Below are 15,652 nucleotides of genomic sequence, written 5' to 3'. Positions count from 1 at the left end.
CCAATGCTAGGATGTATCCCAGTGTATAAGGCAGTGCTTCTTAATATTTTCTGGATCACACATTTCTTTGAGAATTAGAAAAACCAATCACACTCTTCCCAGAAGAGCGCCCTGAGCAGAGTGAAGAGCCTGTTTATGACGTGGCGATGAAAAGCAGCTGTGCAGTGTCAGAGGGACCAAAGCCCAAATCCTGGCCATGCTGGGACTCACCATGCCTGCGCATCTCAGGCTCTTCCATCTGTGAAGTGGGTGTGTTAATAGCACCCACCTCACAGATTAGTTGAGATCATTCTTGCACATCACTTAGGAGATGCTTGGCACTCAATGAATGTTGGCAAGCCCACACACTGCAACCTTCCCAAAGACCGCCTCCTCCCAGCCTTCACCTCCCCCTCCCTGCCTTTCTCCTCCCCTCCCTGCCTGTCCTCCCCCTCCCTGCCTCTGTCCTCCCCTTCCCTGCCTCTGTCTTCCCCCTCCCTGCCTCTGTCTTCTCCCTCCCTGCCTCTGTCCTCCCCCTCCCTGCCTGTCCTCCCTCTCCCTGTCTCTGTCCTCCCTCTCCCTGCCCTGTTGCCCTGCCTTCCAAATGCCATCTCTCATATCCATTCTCATCCCCATTTCCACTGCCAGGGAAGCAATGGTTTTTTCATCTTGGGCTTCTAATCCAACAAGCTTACCAAACTCTTCATTCGTTCTTTTTTTTTCTTTTCTAATGAGATAATCATACTGTCTACAAAACAACTAACTTTATTTTTCAGTGTTTCAATATTGTAACCAGTCCATGTATATCTGGAAATAACAATCTCTTTTTTGAACTGTTCAAGTCTATATACATATATATCTTGTTAGAGGGTGGATATAGATTCTGATTAATTCTAGATGTTGGTAGAATAAGGTTAAGTAGGTGTGTGAAAATATTGAGGGATGCCAGGCATGGTGGCTCACGCCTGTAATACCAGTACTTTGGGAGGCTGAGGCGGGCAAATCACTTGAGGTCAGGAGTTCGAGACCAGCCTGGCCAACATGGTGAAACCCCGTCTCTACTGAAAATACAAAAAGTTAGCTGGGCATTGTGGCACACACCTGTAGTTCCAGCTACTCAGCAGGCTGATGCAGGAGAATCACTTGAACCTGGGAGGCAGAGGTTGCAGTGAGCTGAGGCCACGCCACTGTACTCCAGCCTGGGAGACAAGAGCAAAACTCCATCTCAAAAAAAAAAAAAAAAAAAAAGGAAAAGAAAAGAAAAGAAAGAAAGAAAGAAAATGTTAAAGGAAATCTCCAGAAAAATGGAAATAGAATGTATAACTCATAAACTATTAGAGGAAAAACTGAAATGGGAAAAATGAAATCAACCCAACAAATATCAGGAAAGAGAAGAAAAACAAAACATGGGAAGTAGAAAACAAAAACTTATATAAAAGGAATAAGTTCAAACATTTCAATAATCACATGTGATAAATGTGAATGGGTTAAATTCACCATTCAGGAGTCTCCCTAGACAAAAAACCTATAGGACCTATATAGATTTGAACAGTTCAAAAAAGAAATTGTATTACATCTGTCAATTTCTGAGAAAAATATATTAAGGTCTCTCACTCTAACTGTAAAATTGCCCATTGCTCTTTATAGTTCTGTCAGTTTTTGTGTTAAATATTTTGAAACTATGTTAAGGGCATAAGATTTCATAATTTTTATTTTGATGGTAGATTGTCTGTTAGCAACATGAATTCAAATTTCCTTTTATAATACAGTTTTTGCCTTGAGCTCTGTTTTGTCTGATATTGACGTATGCTCACCAATAGCTTTTTGTTAGGATTTTATAAATTAGATCTTTTTCTACTCTCCTATTTAGAACCTTCCTGGGCCATTAGGATTTATATGTGTTTTTTGAAGGCAGGATTTCTTTTTTTTTTTTTTTTTTTTTTTTTTTTGGTCTAGCAAGACTCCTGAATAGGTGAATTTAACCCATTCACATTTATTGTATGTGATTATTGAAATGTTTGAACTTATTCCTTTTATATAAGTTTTTATTTTCTATCTCCCATGTTTTGTTTTGTGTCTCTTTCCTGATATTTGTTGGATTGTTTTTCCCATTTCAGTTTTTCCATCTAATACTTTATAAGTTATACATACTACTTCTATTTTTCTGGAGATTTCCCTTAACATTTTCACATACATACTTAACCTTATTTTAGGAATATCTACTGTTAATCAGAATCTATATCCACTCTCTATCAAGACAAGAGCTTTAGCACACATTTACTCTCTACTGCTCCACAAACTCCTCAATGCTTTAATTGATAATATCTAATATTTTAGTTGAAGATTGTTATTAACTTTCAAGCAATCAACATTTACTTAGATTTAATAAGTTTTATTGGTTTCTTTGCTCATCATTGTTTCTTGTATTCTACTTCTTTTTTAAGACAGGGTCTTCCTCTGTCACTCAGGCTGGAGTTCGGTGGAGCAATCACAGCTCACTGCAACCTCAAACTCCTAGGCTCAAGTGATGCTCCCGCCTAAACCTCCCAAGTTGCTGGGACCACAGGCAAGCACCACCATGCCCAGCTAATTTTGCTACTTTTCGTAGACATGGGGTTTCACTATGTTTCCCCAGCTAGTTTCAAACTCCTGGCCTCAAGCAATCCTCCTGCCTTGGCCTCCCAAAGTGCTGGGATTATAGGCATGAGTTACCGCACTCAGCCTCCGTTTCTTGGATTACTTTTTCTTCTTATTAGGCTAGGCACATCATTTAACAATTCTTTCAAAAATGAATTTTATCAATGCTAAACATCTTAGACATTGCATGTCTCAGTATGTGTTTTTATCCTTGTATTTGGCTGCATTTAGAATTCTTGAGTTTGACATTATTTTCCTTCAGGTTTTAAAGATAATTACTTCTTTTTTTTTTTTTCTGGCTTCCTGTATCCCATTATTTTTCAAGTCGTCTGTGTTCAGTCTGAAATATTTAGAATCTTTTCTATCCCCAGTGTTCTGAAATTTCAACATGTCTGTCCAGTAGAGGCTCCCTCTTCATTCATCCTGACAGGCACTGGCAGAGTTCTGGGACATTGCCAATCTCAGCACTTGAAACTTTCTTCCCCTGCATTCTTTTGGTTGTGTCTTCTGGGACCAGAAAATGAAACTTTGACTCTGTCCTTCATGTCTCCTAACTTTTATTCTGTGCTTTCCATCTCTTTGTCCTTTCATGCTGCATTCTAGAAGTCCTCAGCTCAATCCTCTCACTCATTTATTTGCTCTTCAGCTGTATCCATTCTGCTATTCAGCCCATTTATGGAGTTTTTCAGTGACCACATTTTAACTTTCTAGATTCTCTAGTTGATCTTTTTGGGGATCCAATAGCCTATCCCATCTCTCCAGGGATACTGATTATACCTTTTGAAGTCCTCATCCTGGTACATTAACTCCTTTTCCTTGGGTGTCAGTTCTCTCATCGAGGAGTTTGCTGCCTGTCATTCACAGGCTCATCTTTGTATCTGAGGCTCGTGGTTAGCCAATCTGCAAGCACCACAGCTCTCTCCCACAGCCTGCCCCATTCGTGGGGTAGCAGAATGCACCACCAGCCGCTACCTAATGTTCTGTGCATGGGGGCCTCCATTCTCCCTAAACACACCAGCCTTCTAGGACAGTGCCTGCCCCTTCAAGCCTTGCACTCACATTACTTCTGATGACCGCTCTCTCAAAACACAGACACCTGTGTTCTCTGCTTGGTCTGGGTATGTGTGGGGTGTGTGTGTGTGTGTGTGTGTGTGTGTGTGTGTGTGTGTGGTGTGTGTGTGGTGGTGGTGGTGGTGGCGGTCAGGAAGAGGCCTGAATTCACCTGTCGTTTCTACTGAGCACCTTGAACAATCATCCCATCAGGGCCCAGGGGCCTACAGTGGCCCCAACTTTTTGCAGCAGCCAGTCCTCTCCCACCATTGGCCCCAGCCTCTCCTACCCTTAAGGCCTTCAGCATAGTGTCTGGTCAACCGAGTGCACCAGTCTTGTTTTCAATGTGGTTATGAATTTTAAAAACGTATTTTCTGTCCCTTAGAGGATTTGGGATGATGGGGGAGCCTTCAGTGTGAGTCACCTGCTACTCTATCCCCTTCTATTTCTTGCATGCCTCTGGGCATCTTAATCTCTGCAGCCTGAGGTGCTGGGCATCAGCCCTGGAGTCAAGCTGAGCCTGGGCTGCACCTTCTCAGCATGACTTTTCACAGAATTGAAAGAGTCTATGTGGGCCGGGCACTGTGGCTCACGCCTGTAATCCCAGCACTTTGGGAGGCCGAGTCGGGTGGATCACCTGGGGTCAGGAGTTCAAGAACAGCCTGGCCAACATGGTGAAACCCCGTCTCTACTAAAAATACAAAAATTAGCCAGGTGTGGTGGCGGGCACCTGTAGTTCCAGCTACTCAGGAGGCTGGGGCAGGAGAATCACTTGAACTTGGGAGGGGCTGAGGTTGCGGTGAGCAGAGACAGTACCATCGCACTTCAGCCTGGACAACAGAGTGAGACTCCGTTTCAAAAAAAAAAAAAAAAAAGGGATAAAGTCTATGTGAACCTTACTTCATCCTCACCAGGAGGATTCATGACGTGATGAAGTGTCCGGCATTTGCTCAATACACGTAGGATCCTCTCCCCGTTTCTCTCTTTCCACTGCCCTGGAAAGTCAACTCCTTCCCTGGTGTCTGTTTACAGTTAGTGGTCTAGGCAGTGAGGGCTGTAGGGGACAGAAGAGAGAGACTACCGGGGGACTGAAGTCTTCGGGGACCTTTTAGGAGAAGGAAGAGGCAGGTGAGGCCTTCAAGGAAGAACAGGCTTGAAATAAGTGGGGAGGGAAGGAAGAGATTCAGGCTGGAGGTGGGGGCAGGCAGGAAGGACACACCAAGGTGAGGTGTGGGAGTATCAGGGGAAACCATCGTCTGCTTTGTTTAGGCAGAGGTCAGTGTCTCAGATAGGCCATAGGGAGCCAGGAGGTGACAAACCTGTGACCAGGGCTGGGTCTGAGAGGGGCGGGGACTGAATCCTGGGGCAGGATATTTAGTCAGATTACTGCCCAACCAGCCTAGCCGTCTGTGCCCACCTCCTGAGGACTTGCGGTGGAGGATATAAAAGCACCCTGAAAAAATACGGTGAGCCACCAAAGCGCTTCTGAGGACTGCCAGCTTGCAACATCTGGCGTGTGTGGGCGCTCAGTGCTGGCACCATGGGAGGGGCCTGCAGCAAATGGAACCTACCATGAGAACAGGGACCCATGGATGTCTTTGAGCACCTGCCTCCCTCCTAGCCAGGCCCGTGCAAGACCCTAGCCACCCCTAGTCTGTCTCTGGAGTCTCAAATGCCCACAGCACTTCTGTCTTTTAGGTGAAGTCACAGCTCAGGTGATTCATCTTGCCCCTCGGCCAACCAAGTGGTTGAGGTCCCCAGGGCCTGCTCACAAGAGCTTCCAGAACATGCCTGGGGTCAGAAAGAGATGCTGATCATTAGGAACGTCCTTATGGGACCAGAACATGGGGCAAGTCTGGTTTGGGTGGTGACTGCAGGCCCCAAGGGAGGCCCCTCCAGGAAGGCAGTGAGGACTTAAGCATCCAGAGCCGGTCCTCTGGCATCATCCAGTGGCCATTTGTGTGAACTGCAGCCCCACGCCACTGCCTGATCATTCTCCAAAGAGCCAAAACTGCCAGGAGTCAGCAGAAAACCGGGCTGAGAACACAGGATTTCCGCCCACAGCCTGTTTGCAGCCCAGGCTGCATCTCTTCAGCCCTGCTTCTCTCTAAATTTTAAGGAGACTGATTATTGCTGGGTTTCTTCTTTAGGCCCTGACCTGTGGGTACAAGCCAGCCTTGCCAAATCTAATCAAGGACTTTTTTTTTTTTTTTGCAATTTTACCCAAATTGCCAACAGGGCAGAGACGATCCATGCACAGGCAACTTGCTTACTATCTACATGTATTTCTACCCTTAAGAGTCATCCTGTTGGCCGGGCGCGGTGGCTCAAGCCTGTAATCCCAGCACTTTGGGAGGCCGAGGCGGGCAGATCACGAGGTCAGGAGATCGAGACCACAGTGAAACCCCGTCTCTACTAAAAATACAAAAAATTAGCCGGGCGCGGTGGCGGGCGCCTGTAGTCCCAGCTACTCAGGAGGCTGAGGCAGGAGAATGGCGGGAACCCAGGAGGCGGAGCTTGCAGTGAGCCGAGATCGCGCCACTGCACTCCAGCCTGGGCAACAGCGTGAGACTCCGTCTCAAAAAAAAAAAAAAAAAAAAAGAGTCATCTTGTTACAGCCCTGGCATACACTGGCTTAGGGCCTGTAAGAGCCCAGAAGAAAAGAGTCTTTTTTGGACTGTAGCTCGTGGAGACCCAGCCTCTCCGTCTCCAAAGCCGCAGGGCACCCTCAATCTAGCCTCCCAGGCCTGGGCAGCCCTGGATAAAGGTACCACTGCAAAAGCTGCTGCTGACACAGCCCACACTGCCTCCCCACTGCAGGAAAGAAGAGCCAGGGCTTGTGCAGAAAGCGCCGGTAGAGACAGGTGAGAGGCAGGTGCAAAGCCGCGGGTGAGGCATGCGAGGAGCCCCAGGAGCCCGGAGCGCCAGGGAGATGGGGAGGGCCAGGTCCTGAAGGGTCTTCTTCTGGTGCTAAGCTAAGGAGATCCCACTTCATCCCTAACATGACAGGGAGCTGTGGGTGGGCTAGAGGTGCAGCCCAAGACCCAGCTGCAACCTGCACAAAGCCCTGGCTTGGAAGCAGAGCGACTTTCCTCTTCAGGCCTCCTTAAGGCCTTGGTGGTGGTGGGTGCCTAAAGTTTGTGACTGGAGACAAGAAGGTTTCTGCTGGCCAAGGGTGAGCCCCCTACCCTGGTAGGCTGCTCACGGGTCCTCAGTCTGGCTGGCGCCATGGGCCCATCAGACATTTGTCCACAGCAGCCTGGGGCGTAAGGAGAAGAGCTAGCCCAGGAGGGCAAGAAGAGCACGTGGGGAACGGGGCCCCTCCCCATTCTTTCCCCACAGCCGCCTGTACCCAGGCACCCCCCATCATAAGCACGCATGACCAGTCATTTGAAGGGGGCTGTGCTGCCACCTGGTGGCCACACCACGACAATGCCCCTGGAAGAACTCTCCAAGTTCCTGTGGAAGGCCTGTCCTCCCCACTTAGGACTCCCACCCCCAAGCCCACTGCCTTGCTTTACAGAGGAAGTCAGTTTCCTCAATCGAGCAGCAACATTCTGGAATAAATGTCCCTATTTCCTTCAACCCTTTCTCCTGGACGCGGACCCACTCTCATTTGTCAGCAGAGGAAGTGGGCTCAGAGAACTATCACACAGCAAGTCGGTGGCAGCGCCAGGCCCTGTCCTGCAGACGCCCTGTCCCTCCCTCCTCTGCAGCAAACTCTGGGGGCTGAGCTCCCACTCCAGCCTTGCTTGCTGTGTGGCTGGGGGGCTTGCCAATGAGCCTCTCTGAGCCCTGGTTTCCTGGGGGTGACACCACGACGCAGGATGTAGGAAGGGTTAAATGAGGCGCAGGTGTGACAGAATCAGGTGCACATGTGAAAACTCAGATAACTGAAAAACAGCAAATAACTGTTCCCTATTAACTATAACTAATCACCACTTTTTTTAAATTGCCAATTAAAATGAACTCAGTCTTTCCATTCAAGTGATCTTTGGTTTAACTCAGGCTCTTTGGGAGAAGCATTGAGTCTGTTCAAAGTTTCCATGCCCTGGAGCGGCTGATGGTCCCTCTGGGCTTGACAGGGTCTCCTTCATTTCCTTCCCTGCCACGGGGGCATCTGGATCCAGGAGCTGGTTTCTGCTTCGGGGCTTGTCCGTGCTGCCAGGTTTCAGGGGTGGGCCTCCGCCCTGCCTGCTCTGCCGTCAAGCTCCTGAAGCTCAGCGAGGGGCCTGCTCCCGAGGCCCAGCCAGTGAAGTCCTGCCTGGGCTCCGCGGGTGCTCTGAGCCCCTCAGGTCTGGCTGCAGCTCCCATCTGACCCCAGACTGCATGGTCCCCTGCAGCCCTCAGCCCCAGCTCACCTCGTCAAGTAGGCAGTTGCCCACCAAAGTTCTTGACCGTGGTTCCTCCACGAGCACACAGGATCCCCTGGATTTTTCCTTTCCAGGCTGAGGGAGAGCAGGGGGCCTTGTGGCCCTACCTGGCGGTCACCTGTTCAACCTCTCTCACGCCATGCAGAACCGGCCCCTCACGAGCTGGGGTTTCTGTGGGATTACTGTTCTCTTGCTCATACCCCCAACACATACGCCTACTATTGAACCAAGACGAATGGGGGTCACTTCCCGGGGCCCTGGCTCACCCTCCAACAGTGTGGCCCCTCTGAGACTCTCCTCCCACCCAGGACCAGAGGCAGATTTCAGGCTAGTGGGAACTTTCCCCAAGTCATCTCCTTCCTCCCTACCCATGGCCTTCCTGTCCTGGATGACACCTGCCCTACCTTCCCATGGGGTGGTGGGGGTCATCACTTGGCCTGATTGGCAGGATTGCTGGGAAGAAAACTGGGGCAACAGGAGTTGTCTACAAAGTGCTGTCTCCATTGCATATGTAAGCACCAGTCAGTCACACGGTGGAAGATCGATTCGCTCCCATTCCCTTCTCCTCACCCTCCCCGGCCCCAAGACTGACAACTGAGGCCACCTCAGTGGCTGGGCCTGCCCCTCTGGCCTCTAAGAATTGGCCTGCTCTGGCCTGACCCTTTCTGCCTGTCCTGTAGTTTTGCTGCAGGCTAAGCACCTGGAACCCCCTTCAGACGGAAGCCCAGCTCCCGACCTCAGGCCCTGCTTCACCCAGGAACACCTGGGCCCCAAGAGAATGCCAGGCCAGAGGACAGTGCCAGGAGGCCACAAGCACAGTCCCAGCATGGCCACCGCCTAGGGCAGCCCCAGCAGGCCTGGCCACGCAGAGATGGCTCGCGCCATCCCTAACTGGGGACAGCTCCAGAGGGTGGTTCTGTGGCCGTGAAATGTGCTGATCACAGTGGCGGGACACAGTAAGTGCTAAGGAAACAGCTATTGTCAAAGTGATGCTGGATCGGGTCCCAGTGGGGAACCCTGACCCAGAAAATTAAAGACACCCCACAATCTTTCTGCCCTGAAGCCCGAGGCCAGCCTGGAGGACTCCAGTCCGCACCACTTGGGGTGTGTGTGTGTGCATGGTGCACACACGTGTGTCCCCTTCATCTCTGCCTCGTCATCCTCATCCCGGCTGCCATCCTTTGAGCCGTATCTATATGCCAGGCACTCAGACAGAGATGTCCTTCAAATGTCCATTTCACAATTTAAAAAACACCCCCACTGAGGCTCAGGCACAGATGCAGAGCACAGAGGTCTGTGGGGGGGGTTGGGAAGGGAGTTGGGGGGGCGGCCACCCTTCCTCCACCCTGGGCCTCCCTCCCCAGCATTTGGGCCCCTTGTGAATGAGGACACATTTTACAGTCATGTGACCCCCCTGTGACCACCCAGAGGCCCAAGTAAGAAGACCACATGATGGAACCCGAGGGCTGGAAAGTGCCGCCAGTGCCACCCCAGGGTGCACAGGATGCAGAGCAGGCCCTGCCGCAGTACTCGCCACACAGCAGCCTCTGTCGCCCGTGGCAAGCAGGCCACATCCCCAGCCCATCTGTGCATTGGAGGGTTTACACCCAAATGCTGGAAGGAAACTTCACCTGGTGAGACTGCTCCCTCGCCTTCCCTCCAGGGCACTGGCCAGAGCCCCTCCAACATGAGTCATCGCCAGCCTGGGCCTGGCTGTTATTGACCCGGATGTCCTGGTGCGAAGCCTATTCTGCTTATGGTGACTTCAGACCAGGCCACCTGTCCCCTGAGCCTTGCTGTGAGGCATCACTGCACTCGTCACAGGCTCTGCTGCCAGGTTTGCCACCACCACCACCCCCCCTCGCTATTTCTGAGCCGTTTCTGTGACATCATCTACCACCACTGTGGACCAGAGCTCAGCGGCTCGCTCGGAGCATGGGCATAGTGTGCCAGCTGCCCTGCCCTCCAGGGAGCGTCCACAGGCCAGGAAGCAGAGGTGGACAGTGCAATGAGAGAGCAGGAAGGACGAGAAAGCCTGGTCAGGCTGTGTGAGCCCCTGGGGGTGAGCGTGCCCTGGGCCTCTCAGGCCCACGAGCTTTGCACATGTGCGCATGGGTCCGTTTGAGCTGTGTTTCTGACACACGCAAGTGGAAGTCTGGAACCTGGAAGGGGGCTGAGGAGAGGTGGCAGGGGGGCGGGGCAGGCAGCGGGGACCCCACCCAAGCTGGGTAGGGGCTGCAGTGGGGAAGCAGCCGGGGGACAATGACAAAGCCCTCCTGCTGGAGGCCCCCCTGCTGAAGAGCAGGTGCGGAAGTCAGATGCCTCCGCCCTCTGGCAGGACAGAGAAGCAGGGGCACATCCCCCATACACCTGAGCGTGCGGCCACGACTCCTACACGCTCCACAAACCTGCTTTCCCAGCGCCCTCTCCACCTGGGGGATGTCACCCCTTCCAGGGGCTCTGGTCCTAGAGCTCTGAATCTTTCCAGTACTTTCCAATGAATCACAACTTTCACCGAGAGCTGAGCCACTGAGAGGCCAGCCCGGTGGATAAGGGAGGGATAGAGCTGACGTGCCATGGGGCAGAACCAGGCCTAGCTTTCCTAGCGGGGGTGGATCTTCTTTTCTGGGGTTCAAAAACTGCTTCTGATGCAAAACACGCGCTTCCCAAGCTTCCGAGAAAGTGACCTTCATTTCAATCAGAATTTTTTTTTGTTGAGATGGAGTTTTCTCTGCCGCCCAGGCTGGAGTGCAGTGGCGCCATCTTGGCACACTGCAACCTCCGCCTCCCGGGTTCAAGTGATTCTTCTGCCTCAGCCTCTCGAGTAGCTGGGATTACAGGCGCCCGCCACCTCGCCCAGCTAATTTTTGTATTTTTAGTAGAGACAGGGTTTCACCATGTTGGCCAGGCAGGTCTCAAACTCCTGGCCTCAACTGATTCATCTGCCTCAGTCTCCCAAAGTTTTGGGCTCACAGGCGTGAGCCACCACGCCCAGCCTCAATCAGGAGAATGTTGACACAATCATGAATTTGGGGTCCCGGTCGAAGTCAGTGCAATGGGGACGGCAGCAGCTGGCTGAGCATTCAGGTGCAGACGGCACCTCACTCGTCAACGCCTGCTTCCCGTTTCTACCTCAGCAAGCTCCCCCCAGCCCTGGGCCTCTGCAGGGCGCCTCAGCCAGGGGCTGGCCCCTTCTTCCATGTGGGAGACTGTGCTGGGACCTGAGGCCCTTGGGGCCTCCTCCTGCTGCTCCACAGTGCCTCTGCAGCCCCTCAGTCACCCCTCGAAGTGCTTGTCACCGTCACAGCAAGTTGCTTTGATACCATCTGTCAGGTGGGGTCATGTTCTGAAGCATTTTTGCCCCTGCAATTATTTTTTCTTCTTTAAATAAATTATGCAGCTGAAGCAGCTGCCCACCTCGGGGTGAGTGATGATAACTGAGCAGAGAACAAATGCGGCAATTTGGAGCATGGAGTTCCTAAACTGACCTTTAAAACTGATGGCAATTATCAGTCTAAAAGAAAAGGTTTCGGAACAGTCCGTCTACTGAAGGATTCAGAGCACGTTATTCTTGCGGACGCTTGGTTGGGAGCTGATGGAGACTGCCCAGCCCTGCCCTCCCCTATACTCAACGAAGATCTCCTGGCTGGGGCAAGAGGCAGGAGGGAATGTCCCCCAGTGGGGCCCCGCCAGGCCCTGCCCCACTCTTTGTGGACAAAAGGCCTCAGGGCCCCTCCACAGCTCCCTTGGGGTCAGTGAACACCGGTCTCAGTGACCCGGCCCAAACCCCTGCACCAAGTTGGCCCCCAGGCCCAGGGCTCTCCCTGGGCAGGAGGAGGGAGGGAAAAACCAGGATGCAGCTGAGAAAATCCAGACAGGATTGAGTGTCTGTCATCAGAAGGGCCCCCAGGATGGAAACAAGCCAAGTTGCTTTCTGCACCCCAAGTTATAGTCACAAATGTTTTCAGGGTGTGGCTGGCCCCAGGAGAGGACTTGTGACTAGAGTCTTCTGAACCTTTCTGTGGGGCAGTCCCTCTCAGAACAGGGCGTGGAGCAGGTGGACAGGCCCTGCTGGGGACAAGAAAGAAGCTGCACATCACTCATTCTCCTGCTTCATTAGGAGGGACTTTCAGGACCCCACAGGTGAGACCTCAGACAGCAGGAAGAGGCAGAGGGACTCAGGAGCAGCTGGGCAGCCAGCATCCCAGGGTCAGACTTCCTTCCAGAGCCATGTGGCAAGACAGCTAGGACTCCTCCAACCACCACCCTGCCTGGACCAGATGGTTTCAGATCACATCATGCAACCCCAAATATATTCCTGGTCCTGCCTCTCCCCTTCAACCCAAAGAAAAATGTCGGTTCAGCGGGTGGGGGGGCGTGCAGTAGAGATCTGCCTTTGGCTAAGTCTAGAGTTCTTCCTCCTTAAGCTGGGGTGATGGGGCCTGGAGGGGTCCTCCCTCCCTAAGGTGGGTGATGGAGCCTAAGCTCCTGAGACTATAAGAACAGGAACATCAAAAAGCTCAGCCAACCTTGGGCCATGAATGCCTTCCCTTTGTCTTCCCTCCTACCTGACCCTGCCTCCAGGGCAGCCCAAAGCATCTCTGTCATATACGGCAGAGGCCTGCCAGGAGGGCCCCAGAGCTGGGGTGGATTAGGGGTGTGGGCAACCCATGTTCCCTTCAAGGGCCATGATGGGAGAGTGGTCAGAGCAGTAAGGGGAAGGGCATAAGGACAAGAAAGTCGTCCCAAAACCTCTCCAAAGGGTAGTGGGGAGGTGGCTGGTTCAAGTTGTCACTTCCCAGTGGGTCAAAAGGAACAGAAGCTGAGGCTCTAACACCAGCCTTCCCCCACAGGGCTCCTGTGACCCTATAGAAACTTGGCCTTGGGAGAAGAGCAGAGGATGGGGGACCCTGCTCTGGGGCACTGGGGCAGGTGCGGGAAGGAGGCACTTGAGAAAGCAGCCGAGTGTCTGGAGCCCATCTCCTAAACCTCACCAACCAGAGCAGGTGGGTGGCCCAAGGAGACCACCACTAAGGCCCATCTCCTAAGCCTCACCAACCAGAACGGGGAGGTGCCCCGAGGAGACCACTGCTAGGGCCCACCCTTCGAGGTGCAGGCTGAAGTCATGCCATCCTCTGCCTGTCTTCAGTGCAGCAGAACTGCCCCCTTACAAGACCTGAAGCTGGGTCCCAGGGGGCAGACGCTAGAGGGTCTTGAGGCAGGCCACAACCTTGAGCTACACACGTGAACAGCATTTATTTTTCATGCACTCAACACACGTTCAAGCCTATGGACTCTCTGCTGGGCCCTGAGCAGGGCCCTGGGAACAGAGGTGTGAGAAACCTCTGAGCTGGTCGAGGCCAGGGCCGGTATCGTCCCCCAGCACAGAGCCTGGTGGCCGCTGTCACCTAGTGAGTGTTTGCTGAATACAGAGAAGGTCGTGTGGGGTGAGCAGGTTGGGCAGGGCAGCTGGAATAAGGGGTGCTGCGGCTGAGACCATGAGGGGGGCTCATCCCCACCTGGAAGCACCTCAGTCGCCGGGTTCCCGTCCTCCTTGCTGATGGCTGCAGACTCTGGGAACAGGGAACTCCCCTCTGCCTCAGAGAACTTGCCTAGGGAGTGGAGAGGGCCACCAGTCCCCTGAACAGTGGCCTCAACTCCTCCCTGTCCTGAGCCCCTGGGCTTCTGGTAGCTTGGAGCCTGCTGCCTGAGGTCAGGCTGAATGGCCTGGGACCACATGTCTATGTCCAAGCGCCCAGAGGGCCCAGCCCTGCCCTGTGATCAGGTTAAGGCCTGGCAGGGCTGGGGAAGGGAAGGGACATGCAGCAGGAGGTCATGGGGCCCAGGAGTCTCGGAGGGACCCCCAGAGCAGCGTACTGGCCCCACAGGCCCCGAGCTGGGAGCCCTGAGGTCAGAGCCCCAGAGGAGCCCGAAGCACAGTCCAGTTCAGCAGGGCCGCTTGCTGTCCAGAATGGCCTTCCAGTCGTCCGCCCATGAGTGTAGCCTGCGGCGAGGGGGCTGCAGCTGCAGGTGCTGGTTGTGGCAGGCGGTGAAGAGGACATGCTCCCAGCTGGGGGTTGGCTCGGCCCCTGTGGGTGGGAAAGCAGCACTCAGCTCAGCAGTGGAGACCTGGAACGCAGCCACCTAGGGTGGAAATGTGGGTAATCCAAGCAGGCATCTGGCCTCACCAAAACTAGTTTCCTCTGTAAAGTGGTGACTGCACGCACGCCTGCCTCGCAGCAGGTGTGAGGATGGCATGAGATGCAGCAAGGAGGCCCTCAGTACGCGCAGCTAGCACTCAGTCAACAGGGACTGACTGTGCAGGCCGCCGTCACCACCAGCGCTGCCAAGGGACATGTGCCCCGCCATCCTGATGGCTTATACCACATGGTATTCCAACTTCCCTCTCCGTGCCCCGCCATCCCGCTGGCCCAGTGTGGGAAGGTCAGGTGACACTAGCTCTGTAGCTCACCAGCCGCTGACCACAGACCCCCTGCAGCCTTTCCAGGCCTCAATTCCCTCGTGTCCACACTGGTGCTGCTGGTGAGACGCCACCCCTTTGGGTTATACACCCGCCCCCAGCTCCCTGTGGCTGGAGATGGAGGCCAAGTCAGCCTTTGGGCCCTGAAGGTCACGGCCCCCACAGGCCACTGTCTGCCCTGACTCTGGCAGGAATCCACGAGGCTGGGGAGGGTGGGGTGGGGTGGGATGGGTACAGCCATGGAATCCACCCTCTGGACACAGTGATGGAGGTGGGCATGTTTCCCAAGCCAGTGCTAAAACCATCAGGGGAAAAACAGAATGTATATTCCCACTGGGGTGTCCAAAAGACTAGACCTGAAACTACCGATGGCTACGAGGAGGATGTCGGGAAAGCAGGCCAGGGCAGAGCCAGGACGCAAAGCAACAACACTCACGGGCAGTTTCAACGCCTAGACTTGGCTGGCCAAGGCCCTCCTCACGCCTCTTTTCAGTTAGGTAAACCATACACTTCCCGTCTCCTGTGTTGTGTTGTGTTGTGTTTTGTTTTCTTGAGACAGGGTCTTACTCTGTCACCCAGACTGGAATGCAGTGGTGCAATCACAGCTCACTGCAGCCTCTACCTCCCCAGCTCAGGTGATTTTCCCACCTCAGCCTCCAGAGTCACAGGGACCATAGGCATGCGCCACCACCACTGGCTAATTTTTTGGGGGTTTTTTTTCGTAGAGACAGGTAGTCTCACCAAGTTGCCCAAGCTTGTCTCCAACTCCTGGGCTCAAACAGTCCTTTCACTTCAGCCCCTGGAGTAGCTGGGACTGCAGGCAGGCACTACCATGCCCAGATAACTTTTGTATTTTTTTGCAGAAACAGGGTCTCGCTATGTTGGCCAGGCTGGTTTCACACTCCTGGGCTCAAGCTATCCACCCGCATCAGCCTCCCAAATTACAGGCGTGAGTCGCCACGCCCGTCTCCCTCTCCTTTCTACGGCAGTTCAAAGTTGACTGGCTTGCATGTTTTTTGGGAGGGGGGTCTTCTGTCCCAACCCACCTTCCCCGCAGGAGCTCTGTTGTGCCCTCTGGGTTTTGCTGCTAAAAACAAACATTTGGAGACCAGAGTTGAGTCCCCGTGTTACA

The 15,652-nt window shown here is 53.2% G+C and overlaps 1 protein-coding gene across 8 annotated transcripts in view; it reads right to left on the bottom strand.

The window, feature by feature from the left end:
* Positions 1-13,270: 13,270 nt before the first annotated feature.
* Positions 13,271-15,652, bottom strand: part of NT5M (5',3'-nucleotidase, mitochondrial) — a 38,956-nt gene continuing 36,574 nt past the window's right edge. For 5 of the 8 annotated variants that reach the window (XM_015118734.3, XM_077970480.1, XM_015118736.3 and 2 more), the window contains one exon: positions 13,271-14,128. In XM_015118734.3, the coding sequence (XP_014974220.2) occupies positions 13,986-14,128 (143 nt within the window). In that variant the 3' untranslated portion in view covers positions 13,271-13,985. Of the gene's footprint in view, positions 14,129-15,566; positions 15,608-15,652 lie in introns of all 8 variants that reach the window. The other 3 variants (XM_077970481.1, XM_077970478.1, XM_028836063.2) reach the window with 1 other exon arrangement.

This window comes from Macaca mulatta, chromosome 16 (genome assembly GCF_049350105.2).
Source record: "Macaca mulatta isolate MMU2019108-1 chromosome 16, T2T-MMU8v2.0, whole genome shotgun sequence".
NCBI classification, from domain to species: domain Eukaryota; kingdom Metazoa; phylum Chordata; class Mammalia; order Primates; family Cercopithecidae; genus Macaca; species Macaca mulatta.
The sequence above is the reverse complement of the archived record's forward strand: the minus strand, read 5'-3'. Positions and strand labels throughout refer to the sequence as shown.